Source organism: Denticeps clupeoides, chromosome 19 (genome assembly GCF_900700375.1).
Source record: "Denticeps clupeoides chromosome 19, fDenClu1.1, whole genome shotgun sequence".
NCBI lineage: Eukaryota > Metazoa > Chordata > Actinopteri > Clupeiformes > Denticipitidae > Denticeps > Denticeps clupeoides.
Window position 1 is genome coordinate 525,777 of NC_041725.1, and position 13,434 is coordinate 539,210.

Below are 13,434 nucleotides of genomic sequence, written 5' to 3' on the forward strand. Positions count from 1 at the left end.
GTGTCTGCCAAATGCCATAAATGTAAATGTCTATGCTGCACTTAGTAAAGCTTTTAATTACACAGATTGAATGCTTTCCATTGAGTGCTTTCCTGTTACCAAAGGTGGTAGTAGCCTAGTGGGTAACACACTCGCCTATGAACCAGAAGACCCGGGTTCAAATCCCACTTACTACCATTGTGTCCCTGAGCAAGACACTTAACCCTAAGTTGCTCCAGGGAGACTGTCCCTGTATCTAATGATTGTAAGTCGCTCTGGATAAGGGCGTCTGATAAATGCTGTAAATGTAAATGAATGCCTGTTTTACTTGATTTAGAAAAACAAATGTAGGAGCATACTCTTCTCTCCTCACTAGGCTATTCCCAAAAAACTAATGTAATTTTCTATATGAAGAGAATCCCACTCTCAGAACACATCCGCTGGTGAGTGCAGAATCTTCCTCCATAGGCTGTTCCAGTAACTCTGACCTCATACGTAAAAAATTCAAAACATATTAGAAATATGCCAAATTATTTAGAGGATACCATTACAAATTTATATTGAGTGTGCAGTATTTTTAAGACCTTTTAATTTTTAAGACCTTTTGATATTTAAGGCCTTAATTTAGTCAAATCTGCAACACTTACAAATTAACTTGTGTGAGTGACTACTGCCCATTTGGCAAACCACTAATCAAATTTCGATACAATTTACATTCTGGATCAGAACTGCCCAGCTAAACTACTTGCATGCACTTATTCTTAAATCAGGGTAAGAACAGATAGCTAGGCACAAAGGGGAGGAATCTCTGAAAGACCTGAGTAAAATAAGTTTAAAATGTATACAAGTACACTCAACTTTATGACTTCAAATAAATTCATTGGTAATAACCAAACCCATCTTGCACATGCCCAGAACCAGGTTGAAAAGTCAAAAATCACATCCCAATATACTGTACAATGAGACAAAGAGCTTGCATATTTTCAGGAAATTTTATTTTGTCAATTACAAAACTTATTACCAGTTGATGTCCCCCTTGCAACTGCCTTGAGAGGTGCACTTGGATACTTCAAGCCTCCCATTCCAGAACTGGTTTCCTGAGACGCCTTCACTAATGTGCACCTCAACACAAACAGGTTTGACAAAAGAGGAGCCTCTTCTAATTAGTAGAATTACATTACAATTAAGAAATTGCTTTTTGGGGTGTATATTAACAAATGTTCAAACATAATTAAAGTAAACAGACAGCAGTTTAAATGCGGTGCAACTTTTCAGTTAGAAATTCCTCAACACTGTCAGTGTTCCACTTGAGAATGCTGAGCTCCTCTGCAATGTTCCCATTATCATCCAGCAGCTTGAGTACAGGGTCCGAACCTCTTACATACTGAAATAATAAATACACAATCAATAAAATTTGGCGAAAGACAAAATTCCATTCCAATAAAGCTAAAAGTTCACTCACCTTAATCTGAAGGCCCTTGAACAGCTTTGGCATGTCGCTCCTGACAAAAGCTAAAGAAAATAAACAATACTTTCATCTTAATACATTTAGTGAATAATTCAGTTGAATTGTAACAACACAGAAACAACTGACAGGTCAAATGAGACTACACAGTAGCCCACAATGACAAGGCAAAAACTAATTTTATTGTGAAAATTAAGTCATGGTACACATAAAAATGTGTGCTCTGCTTTTAACCCATCACCCTGTGGCGGAGCTGGCTACGTAGCAAGATGCTCTTCAGACATGCAACCCATAGAAAACAATAGGAATCAGAGCACAGCGCCAAGCTGGACATGTTCGGGCTGCAAAGGCCTTTAGGTAATGGATATCAGTCATAGTGACAGAAAAATTTAATCCATACACTATAGAGCAGAATCTCTATATTTGGCTGCCTTCATCTTACTCTATGCAGACTAGCTGTGCAGTTCCTGCAATCACCCTGCTTCACAATATGTGTGGTGTTAGCCGGATGATGAACAGTTCCTGTTTTAGTCCTCAAAGAGTCACAACTGGTCAGGACCAAAAGTTCTGTTTTGGTTTCATAAAACCTTCTTACTTTCCAGTAGGAAAATATCGCAATATTAAACAACAATATTGCATAACTATATTTCTTGCAATATAACATTTCCCTAGAGAAATGCTTTTTAAATTATTATTATTATTAGCTATTTAAAAAAATCAGGGGCAGTGGTGGCCTAGTGGTTAAGGAAGCGGCCCCGTAATCAGAAGGTTGCCTGCCAAGGTACCACTGAGGTGCCACTGAGCAAAGCACCGTCCCCACACACTGCTCCCCGGTCGCCGGTCATGGCTGCCCACTGCTCACTCAGGGTGATGGGTTAAATGCAGAGGACAAATTTCACTGTGTGCACTGTATCACGTGTGACAATCACTTCACTTTCAATGTCACCAAAGTGTTGTGCATCGGGCGCTCAGTCACCAAGGTGCACACTGTACAATGGAATCTGTAGTTTGTGGTCATAATAGTCGCTCTATATAATGTGATCTTGAGGGATGTGGCCTGTGGGGCCAGGAATTTGACACGTGTGTGTGGTGGACAGAACACATTGGGTACTGACAGAAAGTAGTAATAGTAGTAAGTAGTAGTAATGGTCATACTAAAATAAACAGGTAATATATATTCATCTGATCTAATTAAATCTAATTCAGGCTAAAATGAAACAATTTGTCAAGAAAGTTGCAAATATTTAGACTTCTAAACATTATGAATGACTTAAAACCCTCAGCCCTCAGCAGATATTGTGATTTTTTGTTTGCTGTTACCATAGACCTGTCAACACAATATGAATTGCTTTCAAAGATTACTTTTTATTTACATGTAACCATACACTCATCAAGAGTGTCTTAAAACAAGAGCATCTTTTTAATGTTAAAATTAACATTACATGGCCCAGTCTAGCCAGTAGCATTATATCACCTACTTTGGAGGCGCGTATAAAGATAGGGCCCATCTGATTGGTCAAATCTGGACACACAAATGCTTGGCACATAAATTAATGCTGCGTCCGAAATCACATACTACATGGAGGAGACGCAGGAATCCCACATTTTCTCCAAGAGTGGCTGGTCACTACATGCAATGTACTCTATATTGCCTGTGCTATTTTCAAAGCACGTGGATTGTCTCTGGACATTTTCTCTGGTCTTGCAAGAGTTTGCTGCAGCGGGCACTCGCCGCCTGTGGTTAACCCCTTACGCGCTGCTCACAGACATTTCTCAGACCGTGGCATCTGTCCCCGGTATCGGCGGACTTTTAAAATGTGTACTTTAGAAAATGTGGTATTGGTGCATCCCCACTATGAATTCGGACATACTACTCGCATAATGTTTTTCCACATACAATTTATTGTGTGGCAGCGGAGCCTGGCCAATGAGTTGGGACCAGCATGCCTTGCGGGGAGATACGCGCCGGGGACTGCAAATAGTTAGCCATGTTATGTGTTCTGTTGGGGTTCGGGATGTGTGTGTTATGGGGATTTAATGTAGCGTGTGCAAGGGGAGAAACTTTACACCGGGACGTAGTTGTGTAGGTCTGGAGGAAAAGAAGAGATGTCAAATTTGGAGGAGTAGGTATTGGCTATTGGCGCCACCTACCGGCTTCCGTTCAATAAAAAGCATTATTCCGAAACTCTTGATGGAGCAGATTTCTCCTTTCCTGACCTCGCGGCGACGGCTCATCACAATAGTATGAGATTTCGGACGCAGCATAAATTCAGATACAGACATCGCATATACTAATATCGTGATAATGATCATTTTTCAATATATTGTGCAGCCCTACTTTGTAGGTAACAATCCATTTCAAGTCCAGCATATAAACACCAGTACACCAGGGTGAAATAATGTGGGTCAGATAAGGACCAAGACCAATCTTGTGGGATGTTTCCAGAATGCAGTTCCACCAAAAATCACAAGTAGGGATTGAATATTTCTCACCTTGGACTTGAGGGAACCTCCCCAATTTTCATCCACATACTTCCAAGATGGCACCAGGGTAGCGCTGAGAAAAACACACTTTATATACATTTACAAATACACAGCCATATACAGCATTGGTCTCACTATATTCATTTAGACAGACACTAAAAAAACAGGAAACCTCCAAAAAAGTTTTTTAATTTTCTATTGTAATCTAAAATGAGCATTTATTGGTTACTGATACAGATGATAGAATTTCATTCTGAATTCACTCAATTTATACAATAGATTTTCAGTTGATTATTAGTAAATAATAGTATTCTGATATTATTCGATTGCTTACACTCCTGAGCTGAAGGTACTTATAGAAAAAAAAAGTTTTTTGTTGCATTAATGTTTGTTGCCAAGCCCTTCAAATGGCATCTAGGTGTCAGCCTTTTCGTTCTCTGAATGAATTAAGTGTCTTGTATCAGATGCTTCTTATGGCTCCTGGTGCTTGAAACGTTACCTCCGAAAGTAATCAGGACCTCGACTGCATACCAGTCACATTTTCTTTCATTATTCTAGCTTCTCGTATGAAAATGAGGAAATTAGAATCCCCCACAGAAGACGCCTTTACTGATCTGCAGTCCAGTCCAGAATTTACCTTCCCCGGGCCGATCTGTGCCTCCTCCTGGCAGCACCGCTTACAGGCGGGGTCCAGCTGCTCCAGGTTGAATTCCCCCAGAAGCTGGCAGGAACTGCAGAGCAGGTTACTGGAGAAGCCCAGCTCCCTGCACGCCTCCGAGGACAGCTCGGCTCCGAAGGCGAGCTGTGCGGGGAGGACAGGCGACATTTCCACTCATACAAGCCACGTCATGCATACAGAGAAAGCCTAGTTCGAAGGAGATCACGGATTTACAACTACAAGCTAAATGTGGCACTCTAAAAACCGAACTATGGCCTGCTCAACTTTAAAATTATACATACCGCTTGCGAAGACAGCAACAGCAGAAAGTTAACCACCCCCGCCATTTTACGAAAGTGGTCGTCTTCCGGTTTCCGCGAGCCGGTGTCACGGATCCATTTGATGACGATGACAACAGCACGCGCAGATTCGTCAATTTAAAACAAAAAAATGGCGCAAGGCACAAATAAAACGAAACAAAACGCTGGATAACCGTCAAATAAAACGAAACAAATCAATCGTTTGTAACGGTTCTTGAGCGGGGCTAAAAAAAATAAGCGTATACCAACGGGACTCTATGTAAAATGCAGCAGAACCCAGAAATCTGCGACATAAACCTTTACGCCAGTGTGCGTCATGAGTTCATCCTGTGAGTTTACATGCAGTTTATTTGGACACGCCCAACTCGTGTCTAACCTCCCATGCCAACTAGAGTTTTATATCGTGTCAAATCTCGCTGGTGGACGCTCATGTACTTGAATTACTTCCACAAGAACTGACTGTGCTAACGTTTCATTTCGCTCTCATTACACGTTGCATTGATAAGCAGTGCAATACAGTGTAAAATCTCTTTAATGACAATGAAGACATTGGAATAACTGTACATTTTGCTAAACAGTTCACACTCACTGTGCAAATAACAAAATAACAAATAACAATATTCTACCACCTCAGCATTTCCCTATGTTGCCATTTTCCAGTATGGTGCCGTACACCAATGAAAACACAGATCTGCAGAAAACACTATGCAAATACACAGTTGGTGAACATAAGCCCTGATATGAAACAGGTATCTTTTTTGGGGACACAATCCATTGTGTAAATACCAGACGTTTAACTGAGTTCACCTACACCATTTACACACCCAAAGCACAGTACATTAAAGCTGTTAGAGCTCAATTTCAAGTGAAAAGATTAAAGAAGATATACTGAACTATAGTGGTATTAGCATCTTCTAAATGCAACATTTATATCTGGGAAAAAAGAAATTGCATAGTGCACTGTTTACTGTTTCTTCAATGAAGAAAACTATCCTTATTAATATCTGGAAGATTTGAGGCACCTTTAATAAAAAGCGAAATATTTTCCAAAGTCACTGTACTGTGATGTATGAACACAATATAAAAAATTAGAGCAATAAGAACACAAAACACCTTCAAAAAGTCATCAGATGTCACCACTTCATATAAAGACGACTAAATAACAACTGCTTTGGTTCAGGAAATGCCAACAGGGTCCAGAAGCTTGGGCCTCAGTTGACAGCATGCTGGGAGATGTCCTCAATGTCCTGTATGTTGGTCACCTCAATAGCCCTTCCTGCAGAATAAGCAGCATAATAAAGTCTTCTCAGAGACCAGCATTTTCTCCATCATAATTCAGGATGAATGATTTCTAATTAATATTATTTAGATAGGTATTGTGACTGAAATATTTCTAGCACAACCCATAATTGGCTCATTATCTAATGCACACAATGTCTATATTGAAAAAATGAACTCCCCAGGGGATTCTGGAAAACTATTCATAATCACAAAACAGCACAGCACATCTAAATAAATGCTCACCAAAGGTGATGGGTTAAAAGCAGAGGACATTTCATTGTTGTGCACCGTGTGCTTTGCTGAAGTGTTTCACAATGACAATCAGTTCACTTTCACTTTAAATCATAAATCTTGCAGTTTGATAAACAATATAAACTGCAACATTTTCATCATGCCATGTTAATTAATGTAATGTCTTTGTAAATCTGCTTTCTAGCTCGTGTTTATAGTGCGACTCACGGAGGCGAACAGGCCAGATGAGAATGGAACACAGTGCCAGTGTGGCAACAACGGCCATTCCTCCTGTTGCAATGACCATGATGTAATGGTAATACCACACACATGCAGGGCAACATGCCTGCGTACTGAAGAAACAAAAACACAGAAAATTCGAGACACAGATGATCATGAAAGACAGGAAGTATATACAATATGCAAACACATACTTACTGGCAGGGATGAAGGACCTGAATGATCATTACTCCCAGGCCATTGGCCACCTTATCTGTGAAACTCATTGATCCATATACAAATGCTCCACTTTGCTGTTGACAGACACCAACAAACACCACAATCACGCTTCATATATTTACTTATTTTTCAGACAGTCAACCACTGGGAAAAGGTCCATTTAGTTTATGGTGTTCAGAATTAAACATGTCCACTGCTCCACCAAGGGATCTAAATAGAGCAATCGCTTGACTTTTTTTTCTTTTTTTTTTCTCCAATTTTAGGCATTTTTTTGTTAGATGGTGTATATGGGCTGAAAATAGGGCTCTATGACTGAGAAGAATCTGACCAGTTGCTGACACTTCAGTAGACCGGAAGTAAAAATAAATACATACTGTCTGCTCGCCAATAAGGTCAGCGGTGAGGGAAAGGGACATGACCAGTATTGTCGCCGAGCCAGCCCCCAACAGCACAGCAGCTCCATAAACCCCATCAGCCATGTGAATATCCAGCAGCACCCAGTACGAAAATGCCAAGATTAGCAGCAGCCCAATGAAATAAGTCAACTGAAACACGTCAATAAGAAAAAAAAAAAAAATGAAAAATCTACGTCCATCAAACACTACAAAAATATTTTTTAATGGTAAAAACACTTACACGTTTGCCAACCAGCTTGCTGAAAGGCTTCATGACAAAGGAACATGCAAAACCACTAATGTACATGACCAGAGGAATTGTAGCTATGTACTTCTGCAGGGATGAAGAGGAAAGGTGAGAAGTTGAACTTCGAAAAACGTATTTTGTCATTCATGTTCCAGGGTCCTACCTTTGGCAGCATGAGTGTATTTGTGAGATACATGGACACATAAGTCTGAGACAGATTTACTATAAGCCTGGTGGACATATACAGGAGAGCAACCTGTTGACAAAGAAATTCACTCCTTTATGTTCATACAGTAGCAATACCATTGAAATTTGGTTTGCTCAGATGATACCTGGTAAAATGCTGGTTCAAGTAGCCAATGCTTCCAATGCAGCTGAGTGGAGGAACGTGCTCTGCTGTGCATCAAGGGCTCATGCTCATCGCAATCCGAGACAGACTTTACCTCCCGGGTACCCAGGTGAAAGAGCAGAGAAAACACGGCCCCGACTCCCAGAACAATCAAACTAAGGTTCTGGAGAACGGACCAAAACATGGAATTTCTTTATTAAAACTAATAAATATTCCAAGCAAATTATGTTATACTTATTCAGTGGCATTTGTCTTAGTTAAACGCACCAAAGGAAAAGAAATTCAATGTCCTTACTCTGAATATAGGGATGTCAAGAGGGCCAAGGCTTCCTTTAGCAGACAAATCATCGTCCTGCCCTGCCTGGAAGTGGAAGAGGAGAAAGGCAACTCCATATACTGTAATGTTGGCTATTACCGTAAACGCATACCTGCAAAAAAAAAAAAAAAAAAAAAAATTAACACAATGAAATTCTTCTATATCATACAGTGCCCTCCACTATTACAGCAACGGCTTTTTAAAATGAGTAAAAAAGGCTTGAAGAAAGAAAGTTAGCTAAAGTACTTTCATCTAATGTGTTTCAATTGCTGGCACCTTTGGAACCCAAAGCATAGACATTGTTAAAGAACTTGTATATGGATGTGGTACAAGAACCTTCTGGGCAAAATTACATGAATTATTAATATGAGGGGAAACAGAACCTTAGCCAACAATCATCATGGCCATCAGAAAACACTCAATCCAACAATGGAAATAAGGGAATGTTTATTAAAATACTCTCCTCATCAACTCCATTATCCAAATAGAGCATGTGGATTCCATGAAAATCAAATCATACCTGCAGTGGTGGTAGTAGCCTAGTGAGTAACACACTCGCCTATGAACCAGAAGACCCAGGTTCAAATCCCATTTACTACCATTGTGTCCCTGAGCAAGACACTTAAACCTTAGTGTCTCCAGGGGGACTGTACCCTATTATGAAAATTTCACTTTGTGAGACTATTTAACATTAATACGAGTTCCCCTAACCTGTCTCGTCCTGCAGGATAAAAACCGCAATAGGTGTAAAGAGTGCTTTGGTCATTCTGCTTGGAGCAGCAATGCAGACGATCGGATGTAGTCATAAGGGGAAAGTTCACCTCCCATTTCTCATGCCTTTTCCACCCAGAGAATTTCCCACCCCTCCCCTAAAACATTATCTCCACCGACCGTCATGGCTTCCAAACATGCGATTGGTTGTAAAAATGAGCACAAATGTATTTTGTAGTTCAGTCACGTCATACTTCTGTCTGCGGCAAACATTGTGGTTGGCGATTGGTGTTGATGACGTAATTTCCGCAAATTTCCTCTATAGGCTGCACTCCTCATTAGCATTTAAAGCTACAGACACCGAAACGGCGCATCCTGGGGAAATCTCATTGTGGATCTGGATCAAAGTGGCTGTAATTCTGCACCGAGACTGAATTTCAGAAAGAGAGTTCAGATACAATATGAGGGTTTCGAGACAGTTTCAAAATCTTATTCCCTCAGCCAAGAGGAACTATTAGCTCTTTATTTAGAGTAAATCAACCACTCCTGATTGAAGGTCCCAATATCTTCTGACTGCAAGCATTTTTTAAATTATTGATTTGCTATGTTACATGCATGACGGTGAAGTGATGGTCATGGTGAGCACTGTTTGGGGACACTACCTTGGTGCTTCCTTACCTACTGGGACACCACGGTCATATTAGGCAGTAGGGGAACATTTTGAACAGTGAAGAGGACTGTCCAATCACAGTGAGCTTGATCATTTGCAAATCTCCACACCATAAACAACCACCAGGTGACCGTGACAACCCTGGCACCCACCCACCTGTACGCGGTGAGCTCCACCTTGTCGTGCTCCGAGGACACCAGCTCCGGAATGAGGGACAGGTGGGAGATCTGCGTGGACGCCCAGCCGAACTGGAAGATGATGATAAAGGGGATGAAGTAGGTGGCGCTCGCCCACTGCGGGGTGGTCGGTCCGCAGCCGAGACACTGGTTAAAAATAAAGGCGAAGGACAGAAGCACACACAGCGTCCCTAAAACACACACAGAAAAGCTGTCAGGCGCAGTCCAGCAGGACCCGGCGCGCACGGCCATCTGCAAGCTGCGACAGACCCGCTAAATGCCACGTTTTCCTTTTCCCGTAAGACGGACACCCCGCCGTGCGGTCAGACTCGAACCCGACCAGCGGCGTGGAGACGCCGTCGGCGACCTGGCCGATGAGAAGCAGCAGCCCCGCGTACGTGTTCTGGAAGCCAAGCACGTAATGGTAGAACACCAGGAGGTAGGTGAACCACATGGAGGCGCACAGGTCGTTTAAAAAGTGTCCCACTGCGTAGGTGAAGCGCCTAAAAAGCGGCAACGAGTCATGATCGGGCATGATGAGTCCAGCTCCAATTCATCTGAACTTGAGAAAATATTCAGGAAGCCGCATTCTGCGCGCAGGCTGAAAAGGGTTCAGCCCGCCATCAGCTGTTACGAGTCAACAATTTTACCTTCAGGTCCTGCAGATGTCGAGGACAGCAGATTCGTCAATTTCCGAAATAGACTGCGCTGAATAAAACCAAGTTTTTATGTCAGTGGTAGTAAATATAAACTAGTGTTAATTAACACTATCCGTTCAGTCATTCACAAGTCAACACTGACTGTCGGATTTCGGCCTGCACGCTAGTCGATCTCAGAAATTGACGAATCTGCTACTGTAAAACACCGGACTATTTTATTAAACAATCAAATACAATAACATTCAACAACATCGAACAAATCTTATACAGCACTATACTAGAAGGACACCGGAACTATTAAAAACCCATCGGAATTATTTTATTAAACAATCAAATACAATAACATTCAACAACATCGAACAAATCTTATACAGCACTATACTAGAGGGACACCGGAACTCGCAAAGCCCGTCAAACTCACATGATGGATTCTTGAGGGCACGTTCATTTACGTTGTCAATCAAATTGCTCACTCAAGGTTTTATTTTAGTTTACATGGAAAGCCAAAAGCGTCAAAACGTTTTAACATCCAGGAGTTGAGGAGAGACGAAAGATGGCCTATAAGTTTGATATTTGATTAAAATTTGAGTATTACTATAAAAATGTTAACTGATAAATTAACTTACTTGCATATAACAAACTATTATATAATTTGTTGAGCAATTATTTAAAAAGCTTTAATAAAGAAATTGAGCATTTTTCTTTACTCCATTATCATAATGTGTGCATAAAAGTAATATGCAATATGAGGTTGAGCCAATCTGCCTGGTATTCTTCACTACTCCAACCCCTACTCTAGCCTCTTCAAAGCTTTCATATTTACAGGCAACCCAACCCACCTGTCTATTCGATCCCATCTCCACAATGCTCCAAATCATCTCTCCTGATTTTATCCCCTTAATTTCTGACATCATAAATGGTTTAATGTGCCAACTGCTTTTAAAACAGCCAGGGTTCCTCCAATCCTAAAGAAACCCACCACTGCTCCTGCAGACATCAACAACTGCAGAGTCTCTTGTCTCATTTCTTTCTAAAGTCCGTGTCTACAACCAGCTATCCCTTCATCTGTCTCAGGACAACCTCTTAGATCCTAACCAGGCTGGCTTCAGAGCAGGTCATTCTACAGAGCCCTTCTGGCTGTTTCTAAGAAGCTACATGCGGTCAGATCAGCAAAACACTCACCTGTTCCTATTCTCTTAGACCCCTCTGCATTTGATAGAGTTAACCATAAGACTCTCCTGTCCATCCTGAAGTTTGGGCTCAGCCAGGCAGTGGTTTGCTTCCTACCTTGCTTCCTAGCGGTCTTACCAAGTGACATGGAAAGATAGTGTGTACTGTCTCTGTCTAAAACAAAAAACTTGCCCTCCAACCTGCTCTAACATATTGAGGTTTGCTCTAACTTACGACTTTCACTAAACATTTGAAAGACAAATATCATACTTTTTACTTCAATGCTATGAAGGGTCTCGCTACTCATTACTAAAATTGGATGTTTTTTGTGGTTTATTCCCAGGTGACAGCATATCAGCAGGGTCACATCACATCATGTTTGACATAATCTGTAATCGTCAAATTAAGTTCAATACCAGTACTGCATTTTCCATTTTTGCACCTTTGGCTATATATTGATCAAATGTATAGAGTGTCTGAAAGGATTCGATTGGTTGGTAGTAGGCTAGTGAGTAACACAGTCGCCTATGAACCAGAAGACCCAGGTTCAAATCCCACTTACTACCATTGTATCCCTGAGCAAGACACTTAACCCTAATTTGCTCCAGGGGGACTGTCCCTTGTAACTACAAATTGTAAGTCGCTCTGGATAAGGGTGTCTGATAAATGCCGTAAATGAAATGAATGAAATGACAGTACGTGCGTACTGTCTACACAATAGTTCAATAAAGATGAAAAACTGAAAGAATGATTGTTTATAATCTTTTTACTGTACTCCCTCCAGGAGTTCTCAGTGACACGTTAATTTCATTCTGGTATAATGTTGAAAAGGCTAATGTGATCAGTGAGCTGAAGCATATATCTAACCTGGCAATCACATCAGATTGGTGGACCAGCCTCAGTCAGGATCACAATCTTACTGTTACAATGCATTACACAAGCCAGGGCAGTGTAAAACTGAAGGACCTTCACACCAGAGCAGTGTACCAATCTCAAACCAGTGAAGCTATGGCAGAGGAGATCTCTGATGTTCTAGAAGAGTTTGAGAATAAAAATAGGATGATTTGAACATCTAGCAGCACACTATACAAAATCGCTTGCATCGATAAATGGGCAGCCCAAATCAGAGCAGTGGTTGTCCTCCCTTTCCAAAAGTGTTGATTGAAAAGCAACAGATTATTGGCAAGTCAGTTTAATATATTATACTTTTTTTTTTTTTTTACATTCACACATTTAACAATTTATGTCAACAATCAAAGGTTTGATAATTAAATGTACGTTGTCTGTTGTTGTTCTTACAGGCCTTCCACAATACTCCCTCATCCTTGATTTTAAGATCAGATGGAACTCTCTCTATCATTAGAGAGAGCGATTCATGGAGCAGTTTCCAGCAATACAACAGTAGTCTTGGGCCCACGCCTTCGAAAAGCAATCACCAAGAACAACCTAGATCATCTGAAGGATGAGGACTTATATAAGGCTGAGGGGACACACTGTGTGTGTCATGTGAGAAAAATGCCACCTATGGACAAATCATACCAATCCTTCAAAAACTAGAAGAGCTTTTTACTATGAAGGATGAAGATATAATGTTTGTAGCATCGATCACAGAGAAGGCCAATATTTTTTTCTAGAATGGTTAATAGCTACTAGTTCTTTTGAGGCCTACCTGCATGTTCCAACTAAATCCTTTAAATCATTGTAAATTCATTTGACAGAAAATTGTGTATATTTTTTATTAAACAATCATTGGTTTTGTTTGTTATAGATATGGATAATTATTTTACAAAAAAATAAATGTTTCATTTTTAAAATAAAAAACACAACAAAAAGTACAGATAAGTTTTCTGTACAGTTTTCAATT

At 40.6% G+C, this 13,434-nt stretch overlaps 2 protein-coding genes across 3 annotated transcripts; both read right to left on the reverse strand.

The window, feature by feature from the left end:
* Positions 1-952: 952 nt before the first annotated feature.
* Positions 953-5,039, reverse strand: selenof (selenoprotein F). Its single transcript, XM_028962403.1, has 5 exons — positions 4,889-5,039; positions 4,566-4,730; positions 3,938-4,001; positions 1,442-1,491; positions 953-1,363 (listed from the first exon to the last, which is right to left on the reverse strand). Exons 1-5 carry the CDS (start codon positions 4,931-4,933, stop codon positions 1,232-1,234), a joined length of 456 nt encoding a protein of 151 aa, XP_028818236.1. The 5' UTR covers positions 4,934-5,039; the 3' UTR covers positions 953-1,231.
* Positions 5,040-5,420: 381 nt separating this feature from the next.
* Positions 5,421-10,405, reverse strand: LOC114769415 (major facilitator superfamily domain-containing protein 12-like). 2 transcript variants are annotated; one of them, XM_028962400.1, is made up of 10 exons: positions 10,012-10,405; positions 9,722-9,932; positions 8,164-8,296; positions 7,852-8,031; positions 7,683-7,775; positions 7,514-7,606; positions 7,252-7,422; positions 6,857-6,951; positions 6,647-6,771; positions 5,421-6,182 (listed from the first exon to the last, which is right to left on the reverse strand). In XM_028962400.1, the coding sequence occupies exons 1-10, from the start codon at positions 10,274-10,276 to the stop codon at positions 6,118-6,120; spliced, it is 1,431 nt and encodes a 476-aa protein (XP_028818233.1). In that variant the 5' UTR covers positions 10,277-10,405; the 3' UTR covers positions 5,421-6,117. The 2 variants fall into 2 exon arrangements, with proteins under 2 accessions (XP_028818233.1, XP_028818234.1); XM_028962401.1 differs by lacking the exon at positions 6,647-6,771.
* Between the last annotated feature and the right edge of the window lie 3,029 nt (positions 10,406-13,434).

Excerpts from the sequence above, each read along its gene's own strand:
- LOC114769415 (XM_028962400.1), bottom strand. The coding sequence starts at position 10,276 with ATGCCCGATCATGACTCGTTGCCGCTTTTTAGGCGCTTCACCTACGCA. Across the intron at positions 8,297-9,721 it reads GTGGAGCTCACCGCGTACAG|GTATGCGTTTACGGTAATAG; the intron begins GTGGGTGGGTGC and ends TTTTTTTTGCAG. Across the intron at positions 6,952-7,251 it reads ACCTTATTGGCGAGCAGACA|CAAAGTGGAGCATTTGTATA; the intron begins GTATGTATTTAT and ends GTCTGTCAACAG.